This window comes from Telopea speciosissima, chromosome 2 (assembly GCF_018873765.1).
Source record: "Telopea speciosissima isolate NSW1024214 ecotype Mountain lineage chromosome 2, Tspe_v1, whole genome shotgun sequence".
Taxonomy (NCBI): domain Eukaryota; kingdom Viridiplantae; phylum Streptophyta; class Magnoliopsida; order Proteales; family Proteaceae; genus Telopea; species Telopea speciosissima.
Window position 1 is genome coordinate 45,402,127 of NC_057917.1, and position 14,425 is coordinate 45,416,551.

The following is a 14,425-nucleotide window of genomic DNA, read 5'->3' on the forward strand; positions in this document are numbered from 1 at the left end:
CCCTACACCATCAACAACAATCCCCGCACCGCTCCCACACTCAGGTGCACCACGCCAGAAAGAGGTCGCGGATCGATCTTCATCCGTTGCGCCTACACATTCGTGATTCCAATACCGCGTGTATCCTGAAGCTCATTTGGAAAATCTCCTCTAGACCTGACTCTATCTGGTTTAACTGGGTTTACTCCCATCTTCTAACAATTGATTCCATCTGGACTGTTCCCATCCCCTTTGACTCTTCTTGGGTCTGGCGTAAGATTCTACTCCTTTACCCCCTTGCCCTTAGAGCCATCTCCTCTACTATTGTGGACGGATCATCCACTTCCCTTTGGCTTGATCCATGACACCCTCCAGGGGTCCTTTACAATGTTTTTGGGGCCAGGTCGATATACTCCTCTGGAATTCCCAAATCTGCCCTCCTCTCCTCCATCATTTCTCATGCTTGGTCCCCCCCACCCTCCATATCCCTATTCTCTCCTAGATCTGGCCATCCCTCCCCCTCCACCCCTCCCCCCAGCTAATGCGGATAAGGTTATTTGGCTTCCCTCCTCCAATGACCTTTTTAGCTTTAGATCGGCTTGGAATTTTGTTCGAAACCCTGGCCCCTCTGTCTCTTGGCATAAATTAGTATGGTTCAATGGCCTCATCCCTCGCCATAGCTTCATAGCCTAGAGAACCCTTAGCTTTGCCTCCCAACCCAAGCCTTCTTTCACCGAAACATGTCTCTCTCTCCGTTATGCATCTTCTGTTGGAATGGTTCCGAGGACAATGCCCACCTCTTCTTTGCATGCCCCTTTACCTCCACCATCTGGAAAAAAACCCTTTCAACCATTTGACCTCGTTGTAGGAAACCCTTGCTCTTTGATAGAGAATGGATTTGGTTGGGCATGACTTTCCCTGACTGCACTATCTGTGACACTGTTGGAAAGCTTGTGTTTGGCTCTACTCTTTACCACATCTGGATGGAGACGAATCTTAGGAGATGGACCTCCAACTCTTGGTCTTTCGATTTGATTTGAAAAGCCAACTCTTTTGATGTACCCTCCAAGCTCAACTTTATCCCTTATAGGCCCATTTTTGATACCCCCAGCAACAGACATATTGTTGTATCGTGGGGTTTAGATATTTCTGCTTTGCAGTCTCCTTCCTCTTCTTAGGTTGTCTTGAGGCTTGCGGCTTTTGTTTCTCCCTCCTTTTTTGTTCTTCCTCTCCTTTGTATATTCCCCCCCCCCTCCTTTCTTTTCCCTGCCCCTTCTGGGGTTTTGGTAATAAAAAAATTCGACCCATTCAGATTTCATTTACTATTGATTGCAGCACAAGTAAGGACCTTATATTTAATGTTTTACTTTATGTTCTTTCGAGTTTTGATCTTGAGTTTTCTGATTGCTTGAGGAAGAGGTTTGAGTTCAAGATTGAAGACAAAAATGATAGAAAAAGGCTCCTCTGTATGCCAAACTATAGAACCGGAACATGCACACCTTCAGGCTTCAGAGGTTTGCTACCTGCCATTGTTGCTTTAGAGATTCATGATTTCTGCTCTTATTTATTCTGTCTTCATTGTTTATCTATCACAAATAGATCAGGTCTTTGAATACGTAGAAGAGAACAAAAAAGAAGATCAAGTCTCTCTCTCTAAGAATTTGGAGAAGAGGGAACCAAAAAAGAAAGGAGACGAAGTACAGCAGTGAAGTGCATAGATTGGATTGGCTTTGATATCTGTATTATATCAAGTAACAAGATGATGAGTATTTCAGATTTGGGGCTCCGCAAACGTTTATAATGGATTTGGTGTTCTTCAAATTATCATACTTTTGACTACCAATACCCAGTCTTTATAGGAGTCATGGTAGTCATGGAAGTTGTTGGAGAGAGCAACGACTCCCTTCCGCAAAATGCGGAATCGCCCATCCCCATTGATTTCTTTCTTCATCCCTTCTGTTACGGGACAATGTCGTATAAGGCCATCATCCCTTCTGTTACGGATAATGTCGGGTAAGATAGGAAGAGCCCAACGTGGCCACATCCCTATACGTGGTATGTGGGGTCCGCCGTGGACTGTGGCATCTCATTGGTATCAGAGATAGGGTGTGGGAGAATGCTATTGATATGATTCCGAAATGGAAGCGTGGATTGGCCGTTGTCGATCGATCGCCTAGACAATCCAGTCGATTGTGTCCTTCGAACGGTTATATGACTAAGAAACATTGTTCTCAGGAAACACCGACCATGCATGAAATTATAGTGACCTTAGTGACCCTCTCACTTTAACTTTAAGATTATGGGGAATGTAATCGCAAAGAAAACTGAATCTAGTAAATCTTCATTCATGACCGTCAATCACTTATCACTCAAAGATGACTCTCTAGCCACCTGTATCGATTTCTTGCAGTCTTAATATCAACACACGTTGGTGTGCCCATGGTTTTAAAACTCAGACCAGAAGTGATGGGGTCGATCGATTTAGATTGAAATCGCCAATTCCGATTTTCAATTCCAATTTTACTCGATTCCCCAAATGGGATTTGGGTATAGCCTGATTTGATTGATTCCACTATTAGGAACCAGTTTCTGTAAACGGATTTTAAACCCCTTTTTTTTAGATGAAAGTATACTAAAAAAGATTGAAAAGAAAATTCAAAACATTCTAAAAAACACGTACTCTAATTCTAACCAATCTAGATTTGACAGCTAATGCATGAACAAAAACTCAAAGAAACATCTTGATTTGGTTGCACATTCCATTTAATAACTTGAAAGGACTTCAAAACTGAGGTGATTTCAACCAAAAATCGAAAAGAGTTCCAAGTCCAATTCTTTTCATCACCATTAGTCAAGAGCACCATCACCTTACTAGAATTAGTTCTAATTTCGAGTTGCTCAATCCCCAAGGCCATAGCTCCGTGAAGGCCTTGGATCAGACCCCGAACTATAGCTTCCATATTGTCTCCTACACCACCAAAGTTGGTCTCCACAAAAACCACTTGATTATGAATACAAAGATTAGCTGCCCAACTCGCCAAACAATCATTAGCAATAAAAAATCCATTCACGATTAACAAAGCCTGATCCTCATCCGGTAACTTGGAAATAAAATAAAGAAGAATTTATGGGAAAAAAGTGGAGCTACAAAAGACCCAATAGGAGTCAGAAGTAATGAGTTAGAAACAGACCTATTTAAACCGAGGAAGGTATGAGTAGAGCTGGTGGCAGAAGAGTCCTCTCACTCGTATGAGTTGTTCTCTAAAGAGTTCTTCATCGACATGTACTTAAACTTCTACAGAGAGCATGAGTGAAATATTTTAGTAGGTGGGTGTCTTCTTCATGATGGCGTGGACACACTGGCTTTTGAATATCCTTGAGCCCAAGGACAATTTTTAGGGGAATGAAATGTTATGTGCATAGTTTGCATGGGCTTGCATCAATAGGAGGGGTGCGTAAGTGGAAGAGTATAATATTTGTAGTGCTATTGTTAGTTGTATTATGTGAAACATCTTATGTTAGATAAGGTTAATTATATATGGTTATTCCTATTAATTCTTGTATGAGGAGGTCTCGCTTCCTGAATTAAGCCAAAGATGTCATAGCTTCCTCAATTAAGCGACTCTTTCCTCCATCGCCTACCCTGCCCTCTCCCCTCTGCCAACCCCACAGCCCCATATGTTCTTTTACTTTAGAAGTAGATAATGGATTTAATTCCATAAAAGCCTTTTAGGTTGTGTTTGGTTGCGTAAATCAGTTGGAGCTGACATTGATTCTGGATGGTATTCCACTGAGTTGCGTTCTGTGGATTCGTTATTCCGGAAATAAACTGTTTGGTTGTCATGATTCTGTAACTTGAATCTTCCTGAAAAACTGTTTGGTAACTTTGTGTCTGTCAGTTGGATTTATCCTAAATCTATCTGAATAATTGTTTGGTTACCCTAAGTTTATTAGTTACTAAACCTCACATTTAAAAGTACAAGAGACATTAACCAAAAATTAAAAAACAATACGATTACCATATTAATGTTCCCATATAATTAATTAAATCCAATTACCACCCAACCTTATAAAACCTAAAATTACTAATATGCCATTGCTATGTGTGAATGTGTGCTTAGATGCAGGGGGCAACAAGGGGTGGGGTGAGTGTGTGCTCAAGTGTAGGGGCAACAAGAGGTGAGGGTATGTAAATGTTGTTTGTGTAGGGGTAGCAAGGGTGGGGGTGAGTGTGTGCTCAAGTGTAGGGGCAACAAGAGGTGAGGGTGACTGTGTAAATGTTGTTTTCAGGTGTAGGGGTAGCAAGGGGTGGGGGTGAGTGTGTGCTCAAGTATGATAGCATAGAAGGTATGACTTAGTATGACTCAATAGCTTTCATAGAGGTTTTCAATTAAGCAAAATTTGAAGTTGAACATAGGTTGAAACATAACACTTTCAATAACAGTAAAACAAAAGTTCAGATTCCCCCAAGCCTCACCCTATTCTGATGGGTAAATCAGTTCACTTCAAGATAAGAAATTAAATAAGAAGTTGCTGCTACATGAGAGTTGTGATGGAGTCGAACCATCATCTCTTGGGAACAAACCCAGATGCTCCTTCTTTTGAGCTAAAGACTCAAAAGTTTAAGAGCTTTGTCCTACTAGAACCACAAGGTTCTTTAGATCCCATGGTCCACTTGAGCAGGGACTTCAGCCGCATTGATTCCTTAGTTTTTTTTGAGACATAAGTTCTCCTTCTCCATTAAAACCCTAAATCTGATTCTGTCCTTGACTTCTAGATAATTTATGGGATACATTTTATACTTCAAACCAAAAAGCCCTAAATCAAAGGCCATGTATTTGTGAAACATACATTCAATATTTGTTACCAATAACAAATTGTGACAGAGGAAGAAGATAAAAAAGAATCTCACCTATACTGGAACCCTAGCATGAATATCAATTTAAACCTGAAATACAAAATTAACAAAACCCTAAATCAACTATAAAATTTATGCCAACAGAGAAAATGCAACATAGAAAGAGAGTGTAGAGATGAAATAGGGTAATGAAAAAGAGAGAAACAGACCAAACAGAAATGAAATAGGGTAATGAAAGAGAGGAGATCGAGATCGATGAAGATATAAAGAGCTAGAGAGAGAGAGAGAGAGAGAGAGTTATACCTTGGACTTGCAGGGAGTTGTCACTTCAATCTGTTGTGAGCTTCATCGATAGCAAAAGCGATTAACCAGAAATAAACGAAGACGAAGATGGGAAGAGGATAAGAGAGTTGCGGAATTGCAGTTTTAGTCGAAGATTTTCAGCTAGGGTTCCTTCGATCTCCACTCTACCGCTTTACCATTCTCGCTTTGAGCTAGGGTTCTTGAGACCAGAAGCATATTTCACTTGAGACGTAGTGGAAGAGAGCAGGGCGAGAGCGATGAAGATAGGGAGCGAGTGCTATTGCGAGACAGAGAGAGAGTGCAGAGAGTTACAAATGTAAACGTTCAGGCCAAGGAAGATGACGATAGGTAGAGAAGCTTGGTCGCAATTTTCAAATCGTTTTTCAATTGAGGGCAACAAACTTATGATTCAAAGTTGGATGATACTATTTATACTAAGTTTAGAATTTGTAATTCATAACTGAGTTCACCTTCACATATGGATCAAGTTTAGTGTAAAAATTGAAAAAATGTAATTCGCATAATCCATTGGAATTAATAAACCAAACGGTTTTATTAACTTAGAATTGCGTTCTGTTGATTTACGCAATCAAGCACAACCTTACGAATTTCAAATAGATGATTATGATGCTTTCCACTTCAAATCTTGAATTTTAAATCCCTAATGGATGATTCCAATTTCGAACAGAGGAATAAGAGATGGTGAAGAAGCAAAAAACAAAAGAGAAGGTCACATAGAGAAGAGTTGGGATCAGCTACCCACATATATAGAGCTCCGATCGCAGATACGGCACCACTGGGGAAAAGTATCCTCTCCAATTCTCTAAAGCTCGGTAGTGTGACAGTGCTAGGTGGGGATGCCAACACATGACAACTTTGCATCTCCACCTAGCACTATCACATGTTGGCATCTCCATCGAGCACTGTCGCACTTAATCAACCACCGCCGGGGTCGCAAAGAGTATGTGCAGCAGGGTCAAACACCTCTTGCAGGGGTGGGTTGGGGAGAGGGAGCTGGTATGGATGAGTTGTTGCATAGGAATAGATTGCATAGATTGCAAGAGGGGGATCTAATTGTGCAAGGAAGGAGGGGAGTAGCAAGGGCAAGGATGGATGGATGACAGGAAGCAGAGGTGGGGAATTCCAACAACGCCTGCAGTCATGGTGAAGGTAGCCTCCAGTGTAGGGAATCCGTGGGGACTAATCGAAGGAGGAGGAAGAATCCAACACTCAAATACGCCATCCCTCGCTCTCTGTCGAGTCTCCCACCTCTGCTTTCTCATTCCTGCCAAAGCAGGAAATCCAACCTCAAGATCGAGCATTCAAGTGCTGTAACCCCTCTTTGTTAAGGAAGGAACATGGTAAGCTGACTTTTCAAAGCCCAGGTTAAAGGCCGAGGAGGGCGGGTTGGATTGAACGCTGGAGACAGGCGTGGGAGGGGAAGAGATAGAGAGGGCTCGTGAGGTTCTTCTCACTGTGCAGCTAGTACTCGGCTTGTAGCTTATAGCCCATTCCCAAAAACAAAATGTTACTCTAACAATATTTATTCCATGCAAAGATAAGGACATCGGAAGGACAACTCACCTTTCTTCCACCTATATTCACAACCCAAAAGCATCTCATATAAAAAAGCAAACTTAAGAAGATATGTAAGACGAAAACAAATCAAAGATAAACACATGAAAAAGCCAACTCAGAGAGCACAAAAGGAAAGGAAAACCAGATTAAGTAGTGTAGACACATCCATTATTCAAGGGGCAAAATGAACCACAATCTAAAAAGTACCAACACAACTAGAAAAACAGTACCATAACTACGAAGTATAAAACCAGTCTATACTGAAAGAACGCCAACATACATGTCAGAAGAAAAACACTTGTTTATAAGCCCTTCACATAAGCAGACTACCAACACCCATTCACAGAGAACACTTAAAAAAGGATTCCGATTTAGAGACCACCACGAAGACGGAGGACCAGGTGAAGGGTAGATTCCTTCTGAATGTTATAGTCGGCGAGAGTTCGCCCATCCTCAAGCTGTTTCCCAGCGAAGATGAGACGTTGCTGGTCAGGAGGGATACCCTCCTTGTCCTGAATTTTCGCCTTCACGTTGTCGATCGTATCAGAACTTTCTACCTCCAGGGTGATGGTCTTCCCAGTCAGGGTCTTCACGAATATCTGCATTCCACCACGCAGACGCAGCACTAAGTGCAGGGTCGATTCCTTTTGGATATTATAATCCGCAAGGGTCCTTCCATCTTCAAGCTGTTTCCCAGCGAAGATCAACCTCTGCTGGTCCGGTGGGATCCCCTCCTTGTCCTGAATTTTGGCCTTCACGTTGTCAATCGTATCAGAGCTCTCCACCTCCAGGGTAATGGTCTTTCCAGTGAGTGTCTTGACAAATATTTGCATACCACCCCTCAGACGCAGAACCAAGTGAAGGGTAGATTCCTTCTGGATATTGTAATCTGCCAACGTGCGGCCGTCCTCAAGTTGCTTCCCTGCGAAGATGAGCCTCTGTTGGTCGGGAGGAATACCCTCCTTGTCCTGAATCTTGGCTTTCACGTTATCTATGGTGTCCGAGCTCTCCACCTCCAGGGTAATGGTCTGGCCGGTAAGAGTCTTCACGAAGATTTGCATGCCACCTCTCAACCGAAGCACCAAGTGGAGGGTAGACTCCTTCTGGATGTTATAGTCTGCTAGGGTACGTCCATCCTCGAGCTGCTTGCCAGCGAAGATCAAACGCTGCTGGTCTGGGGGGATACCTTCCTTATCCTGAATCTTGGCCTTGACGTTGTCGATGGTGTCGGAGCTCTCAACCTCAAGGGTAATGGTCTTGCCAGTTAGGGTCTTAACGAAGATCTGCATTCCACCCCTTAGCCTGAGAACAAGGTGAAGAGTCGACTCCTTCTGGATATTGTAGTCTGCAAGGGTTCGGCCGTCCTCAAGCTGCTTTCCGGCAAAGATCAGACGCTGCTGGTCTGGGGGAATTCCCTCCTTGTCCTGGATCTTTGCCTTCACGTTGTCAATAGTGTCGGAGCTCTCAACCTCAAGGGTGATGGTCTTACCGGTGAGCGTCTTAACGAAGATCTGCATGCCTCCCCTGAGCCTAAGGACGAGATGGAGTGTAGACTCTTTTTGAATATTGTAGTCGGCAAGGGTACGGCCGTCCTCGAGCTGCTTTCCAGCGAAGATCAAACGCTGCTGGTCCGGGGGAATTCCCTCTTTATCCTGGATCTTAGCCTTCACATTGTCGATGGTATCGGAACTTTCGACCTCAAGGGTTATGGTCTTTCCGGTGAGGGTCTTGACAAAAATCTGCATCTGTAATAAGAAACCAAGAAAGCGTTTAAGATCGAACTAACATCCCAGAAAATTAATCAGATTAGATTTTGCAATCAAAAGATGAAACTATGCGATAAAATCCGAGTTAAAAAACCAAGAGTATAACCCTAAACGACAACAGATTAAACAATATTGCATAGAGGAATCGGATGAAACACAAACGAAACCTAAATAGTAATCCTAATCGATCAAAACAGTTTCTCAAAAGCTTCCACCCTACAGAATACCAACACTAACCCTAAATTTCCAAGCGACGAATGAAAAAATATGCCCTGAACCCAATCAGGGAAACAAGAACGGATAATTCATCAATTAGAAAACAGATAACGATCGGAGCAGAAGACGATAAATCAAACGGAAGCATTTAAAACTATAATGAATTTAGGGTAAAATTAGACGAAATCTGCAAGCAAACTGCATCACAGATAAGAAAAACAGTAAATCTAGATCTGAATCGAATTTATCAAGTGAAAGGAGACTTTGGAGCTTTGAAGGATGATTCCATACCTTGAGCTTGAAAGGAGAATTCAGAGCTTTTTTTCCAAACACGAAAAGATAATCTTACGAATCTGAATGGATTTGAACAGCCCCAGAGGCTTATATATATAGGACAAGGAAACGTCGAGAATGCCGAAACGAATCCAATTTGATGACGACACGGCAAAGTATGAGCTGGCACGCACTAGCCTATACGCCAAGAAAAGTAGCCATCAACCATTCCACCTTCCGGAGATTGCAATTAAAGGGTTGTTGACCTAACGCCGTTAGAAATAGAACCTGAATTTTTCTTTGAACGAATACTAAATTCCAAAAAAAAAAAAAAAAAAATCCTAAATTCCAAACGACGCCAGTCATGAATGGTTCATAAAATAGGAAAAATTATCTGATTGTTTAAAAATAGTTTTAAATTTAAAGAAAAAGGATTTTACCCGGGAGCATGGTTCTTGCCACGGCACATGGTAAGGTAAAATGATTGCTCCGCCCCCAGAAGAGAGAATAGTAAGGATAACAAACACTCTGACACCCCAAGCGGGCAGCTGAGGAAGTGGGCAAATGAATGGTAGGATAACAACCCAGTGGGACTCGGGCAACTAAATATGAGGGTTGCACTCGTTGCGGGACTTAACCCAACATCTTACAACATGAGCTAACGACAACTATGTACCACTTGTGTTCATGCTCCCGAAAGCAGCCCTCTTTCAAGAGAATTGGTGGCCCATGTTGATGCTTTGTGCTCTTCCATTGGCCTTGTGCTAGTTCTCAGAAAGAGAACTTGTTCCATTTAATTTAATAAAAGAAAAAGGTTGGCCACACTGCTGACATATTGCAAGTTAGCGTTCACTGTATGTTTATAGAGGAGTGCACCAATGATCTACAGCAAAATAGGATCATACATTGGTGGGTAGCAATGTCATTTCTTGTAAGAAAGAGAGTGACAGACATAGAGGTGCTACCGTACCCTATCCGAACGGGTCCAAGTACCTTCTCCTTTAGACATTCATTCATATTTCTTTTAAATAAATTGGGGAAAGGTATCTCTAAGCCTAAGGCATCTTCTATGTATTCTCACATATATATTCTTTAAATTTTTTTTCTCCTATAAAAATAAATAAAAAATAATCCTTTCCTAAATAAATTATACCACCTCTATAAATTATATTTATCAAGGGTTGTTGATCTAACACCGTTAGAAGTATAACCTAAACTTGCTGAATGAAGCTAAACGATGTCTCAATCCTTATTCCTTATTCCTTAATGGCCCGCAAAATAAAGAAAAATTATAAGATCCGCAGGAATGCCCACGGAGAGGTGAAAGGGCTAAGTTGTACACGTTGGTCACTCAGATTGAAAGGATAAAGCAGCGCCTCAGAGAATGAATTAAACAAAGTGAAGACGACCTTTGCTTCTCAACAGAATGAATTTACTTAAAGATAGATTTTAATTTATCAAATCATTCATTCAATCTTTCTTTTAAATAAAATCCACGACAAAGATATGCTACGAAACTAATCCAAAACAGTCCCTCTTTCACCACTTATATTTTTCTTTTTGAAGAAGGATAGGCACACTGCCAGCGTACGTTAAGCCAGCGACAGCACCAATGGGGTCATGACACAGGGTGTCATACAAGAGGAATAAGAAGTCATTTCAAAGAGAGACAAGAAGAGATAGAAGCACTAGGCGTTAGCTTATGGTACTTAGGGGATGTGCCCAACCTTTTACCTTTTCTTTTTAACATTTTTACCCTCTTCTTCCCCATCTCTAATGACTTCAATCCCTAATGCCCTCCTTTGTTTTCTCTTTCTCTGCTTCAACTTTGCACACTTTATGCCACTTCAAATACTCTCATAAGCGAGAATCCTGATGGGTCTCTGTGACTTCTCTCGTTCCCCATTTGTCGTCACCTCCTCTTGCTCCCCAAGAGAATTGATAATGATATTTGTACGTTGTGTTGTAGGACAAATATCCGGTACATGTGAGAACATGATATGTCGACAAGGGGTATACTTGTCCTCCAATTTTTTTTGGGAAGAGAGAGGGAATCATATCAAAGTCACCACCTAGGATAGTGGTCTAGGATCTATTACAAAAGATTGACTCTATGATTTATCGAATGGGGATTTGGTCAAACCATCGATCTGAGAACGAGTCAAATTATGGTTTAGAAAAGGTTTTAAGAACCTCATTCTACCCGGTTATACTGGTATTCCTATCTTGGCTAATAAAAAGAAACTAAAGAAAAGAAAAGAAAAGAAATAAAACGAAGAACGAGATTGAAGTTAAAACACTTACTTGAGACAGCTAGCTACAAAACATGCTACAAATTAGAAGTTAGTACATATAGCATAATATCAATTAGGGGTGTAAGTTTGGCTCTGATGGCCTAAGCCCGCTTGAGCCCAAACAAGGCTTGGGTTGAGATACCTTGGCCTTGAGGATGGGTCATGGTTGGGAATTCAGGGCCGGACTGGGTCAGGGTTGAGGCCTCAGGATGAGCCCAGCCAAGCCAAGCCAACCTTGTCTTCTTGTTCATGTTCTTTCTTCTTCTTCTTCTCCTTCTCTTCAGCCCATGCATCTCCCTTCCCCCCTATGGTCAGGGCCAATTAATCAGGATCAGCCCAGTCCGACCTTGAGGGCGGGTCAGGGTTGGATTTTTCTGGCCCTGAGTAAGAGCTAGGTCAAGCTTTGGCCCAGCTAAGAGGATTCAGAGTTGGGTTGGGGTTTTAAAAGGCCCGACCCAACCCGACCATGTTGCTGCCTTAATATCAGTATTCCCCTACAGTGCAAAGTCTAACACCCTATCTATGATCCAATACTAACGAGCTTAACAAGCAATGACACACTTGCATGGACACCTGCACACAAGATATTCCTATGCATTGAGATACAAGTGCATGACAACAACCTAGTCAATGGCTCAACTATATATGAAAAATGCAATGACTAATTGTTATGGGAAGTCCACACTTCAATATAAGAACTCATACGTATTCATGGTACGACAAACTTATGAGCATGGTACTAAATCTCGTTTCGTTTCGGTATTTCGGTATGATCGAAATTTTTGAGATACCGAAATTTTGTCGAAATATGGTATTTTTCTGTGGGTGTAAAATGCCAAAATGACCAAGATTTCTGAAATTTTCGAAACTAGATTACCGAAATTACCGAGATTTCTAAAATTTTCGAAACGAGATGACCGAAATTTCTGAAATATTCGAAATATTGCACGTGACTTTTTCAATATCTCGCAATATATCGTGAGTCCACGATATTTCGTCGATATCTTACGAGATATCGTCGAAATATGATATTTTTTCATTTTGGATTGGTATCGTATCTCGAACAACTCGAAATATACAAAATTTGAAGAAATATCACCGAAATTTCGTGAGATTTTGAACTATGCTTATGAGACTCAAATAATAAGAGATTAAACCCATAAACACAGGAAAGCACAAACAATAATCAAACACCATGCAACCGATCCCTCCCAGTCGATTGGTCAACATGGGACCTGACTGAAATAAGATCACAAAGGGCTCTAGTTGCTCGGACCAATAAATGAAGAGAGAGAAAATCACCTTTCCGGGCCAAAATTTGCTTATTTGGGAGATTCTGGAGCTTCTCAGTGAAATTTGGTAAGAGAGAACTGACTTTTTGGGGCCCGACCGAGGATTTCTGGAGATTCTCTACACTTCTGCAGTGATCCGAGAGCAATTCAGTACTCCCAAGACACTATGGGAATTTTGAGATTTTTTGCTCTCATTGGATTTTGTGAAATCCCCTTGGGTTTTAAACTTTTAATCCTTCTCCAGGGGTTTTCGACACTGAGGACTATCGAGGAACTAAGCTGAGAGAGAGAGAGAGAGAGAGAGAGAGAGAGAGAGAGAGAGAGAGAGAGAGAGAGAGAGATCTTGAAGACTTAAGGAAAAAAAAAAAAAAAAAAAACCTGATCTTGAAGGCTTAGAGATATTAGAAGAAGAGAGGAAGTGAATAGGTGTTTTAAAGAGGAGAAGAAGACCCAAGTTTATAGTAAACGAGAGGAACCATAATCCTCCATTGGTGGTTCTTAGGACTCCATTAGAGGCTCCAGAGCTTTTGGGGAAGGTTGGGCGGCACTGCAAACCTTGGAAGGAGAGGTTGCTGCGTGGCAGCCTCTTGTGGGTCAAAAAAGGGCCCCTCATGTTGTGATTACCTTTTACACGATGTTTCGAGATTGATTCCAAAAGATTCGATCATCAGATTTTGACGATCTATTTATCATTAGAAAGATTTTTGAATGTAATTTCCAATGATATAAATATCAAACATAAATTTCTCCGAGAACAAAGTCAGATCTATATTCGAATCAATGGATCTCACAATCGGATCACATTTTCAGTAAACTTTCTGGAGATTTGAGTATCAGATTTTGACGATCCACATATTAGCGAATAAATTTTGAATGTAATATAATCAGTGATGTAAAGATTCATCAGAAATTTGGCCAGGGCACAGTCAGATTTGTGTCTCAAAGCAAGCGGGCATGCAAAGAGTTTGTTAAAATGATGAATAAACAGTGTCTAATTTACACCAAAATTTAGTACATATTTTAATGTCGTAAAAAAAGTACTTTCTAGAAAATTTCAGCCCATTCTAATGTTTTTTGAGCATTAAAGTCACTCCAGGGCAAAATGATTATTTTCTACAGTGCAAAACCTTGGAGATTGTTCTAGACTCCAATGGTTGGTAGCAAGAAGGGATGAATATTGGGGAGACAAATTAAATCTAATGTCTACAACACCCCACCCACCTACCATCACCTCCATGTATTCGACTATTTATGTTATTCTCATGTCAAAACTTCAGACAAATTCAGTTTTCGTGCTCAACGATGTATCAGTGGTTATCCTTATTGTCAGAAAGGTTATAAAATTTATGACCTTGATGACCATAAGTTTTATGTAAGCAAGGATGTCACTTTTCATGAGACATATTTTCCCTTTCTATCTAAGTAAGTTACCTAATTGCCTACCCCTCACCTCCACCATTTTCCATTGTTGCGGATATTGACGTCCCCACATCACCAATTGGTGATGTCCTTCCACACTATTCCGCACACTCACACCAGCTTCCATTGAGAAATTTCCATCTTTCACTCCAATGAATCAAACTCTACCACCATAGCTATCGATCTAGCCGGGGTGTCAATTGATCCGATTCTGGGCTATTGAACCAGTTCTCTAGTGGTTTCGGCTCTAAGGTGTCAAGACCAGATCCGGACCATTAAGCTCAACGATTCCAAATTTGAGATCCAGGACCATTAACTAAAGGGCGGTCCAGTTCCGGTTCCTAATCGGGTCCAAACATGCCCTTGTTGAGCAACCAAATGTAAAGCATTTTTTTCTTTGGAACGAGAAATCTCAAGCAAGCTAGAATCTTTCAAAAGCAATTCATT

General features: G+C 41.3%; 1 protein-coding gene across 3 annotated transcripts in view; it reads right to left on the reverse strand.

The window, feature by feature from the left end:
• Positions 1-7,014: 7,014 nt before the first annotated feature.
• Positions 7,015-14,425, reverse strand: part of LOC122652749 (polyubiquitin) — a 50,627-nt gene continuing 43,216 nt past the window's right edge. Inside the window, exons 1-3 of one of the 3 annotated variants that reach the window (XM_043846589.1) lie at positions 13,115-13,120; positions 8,416-8,463; positions 7,068-8,187 (exon numbers count right to left, since the gene is read on the reverse strand). In XM_043846589.1, coding sequence (XP_043702524.1) covers positions 7,090-8,187; positions 8,416-8,463 — 1,146 coding nt within the window. In that variant the 5' untranslated portion in view covers positions 13,115-13,120 and the 3' untranslated portion in view covers positions 7,068-7,089. The other 2 variants (XM_043846581.1, XM_043846591.1) reach the window with 2 other exon arrangements.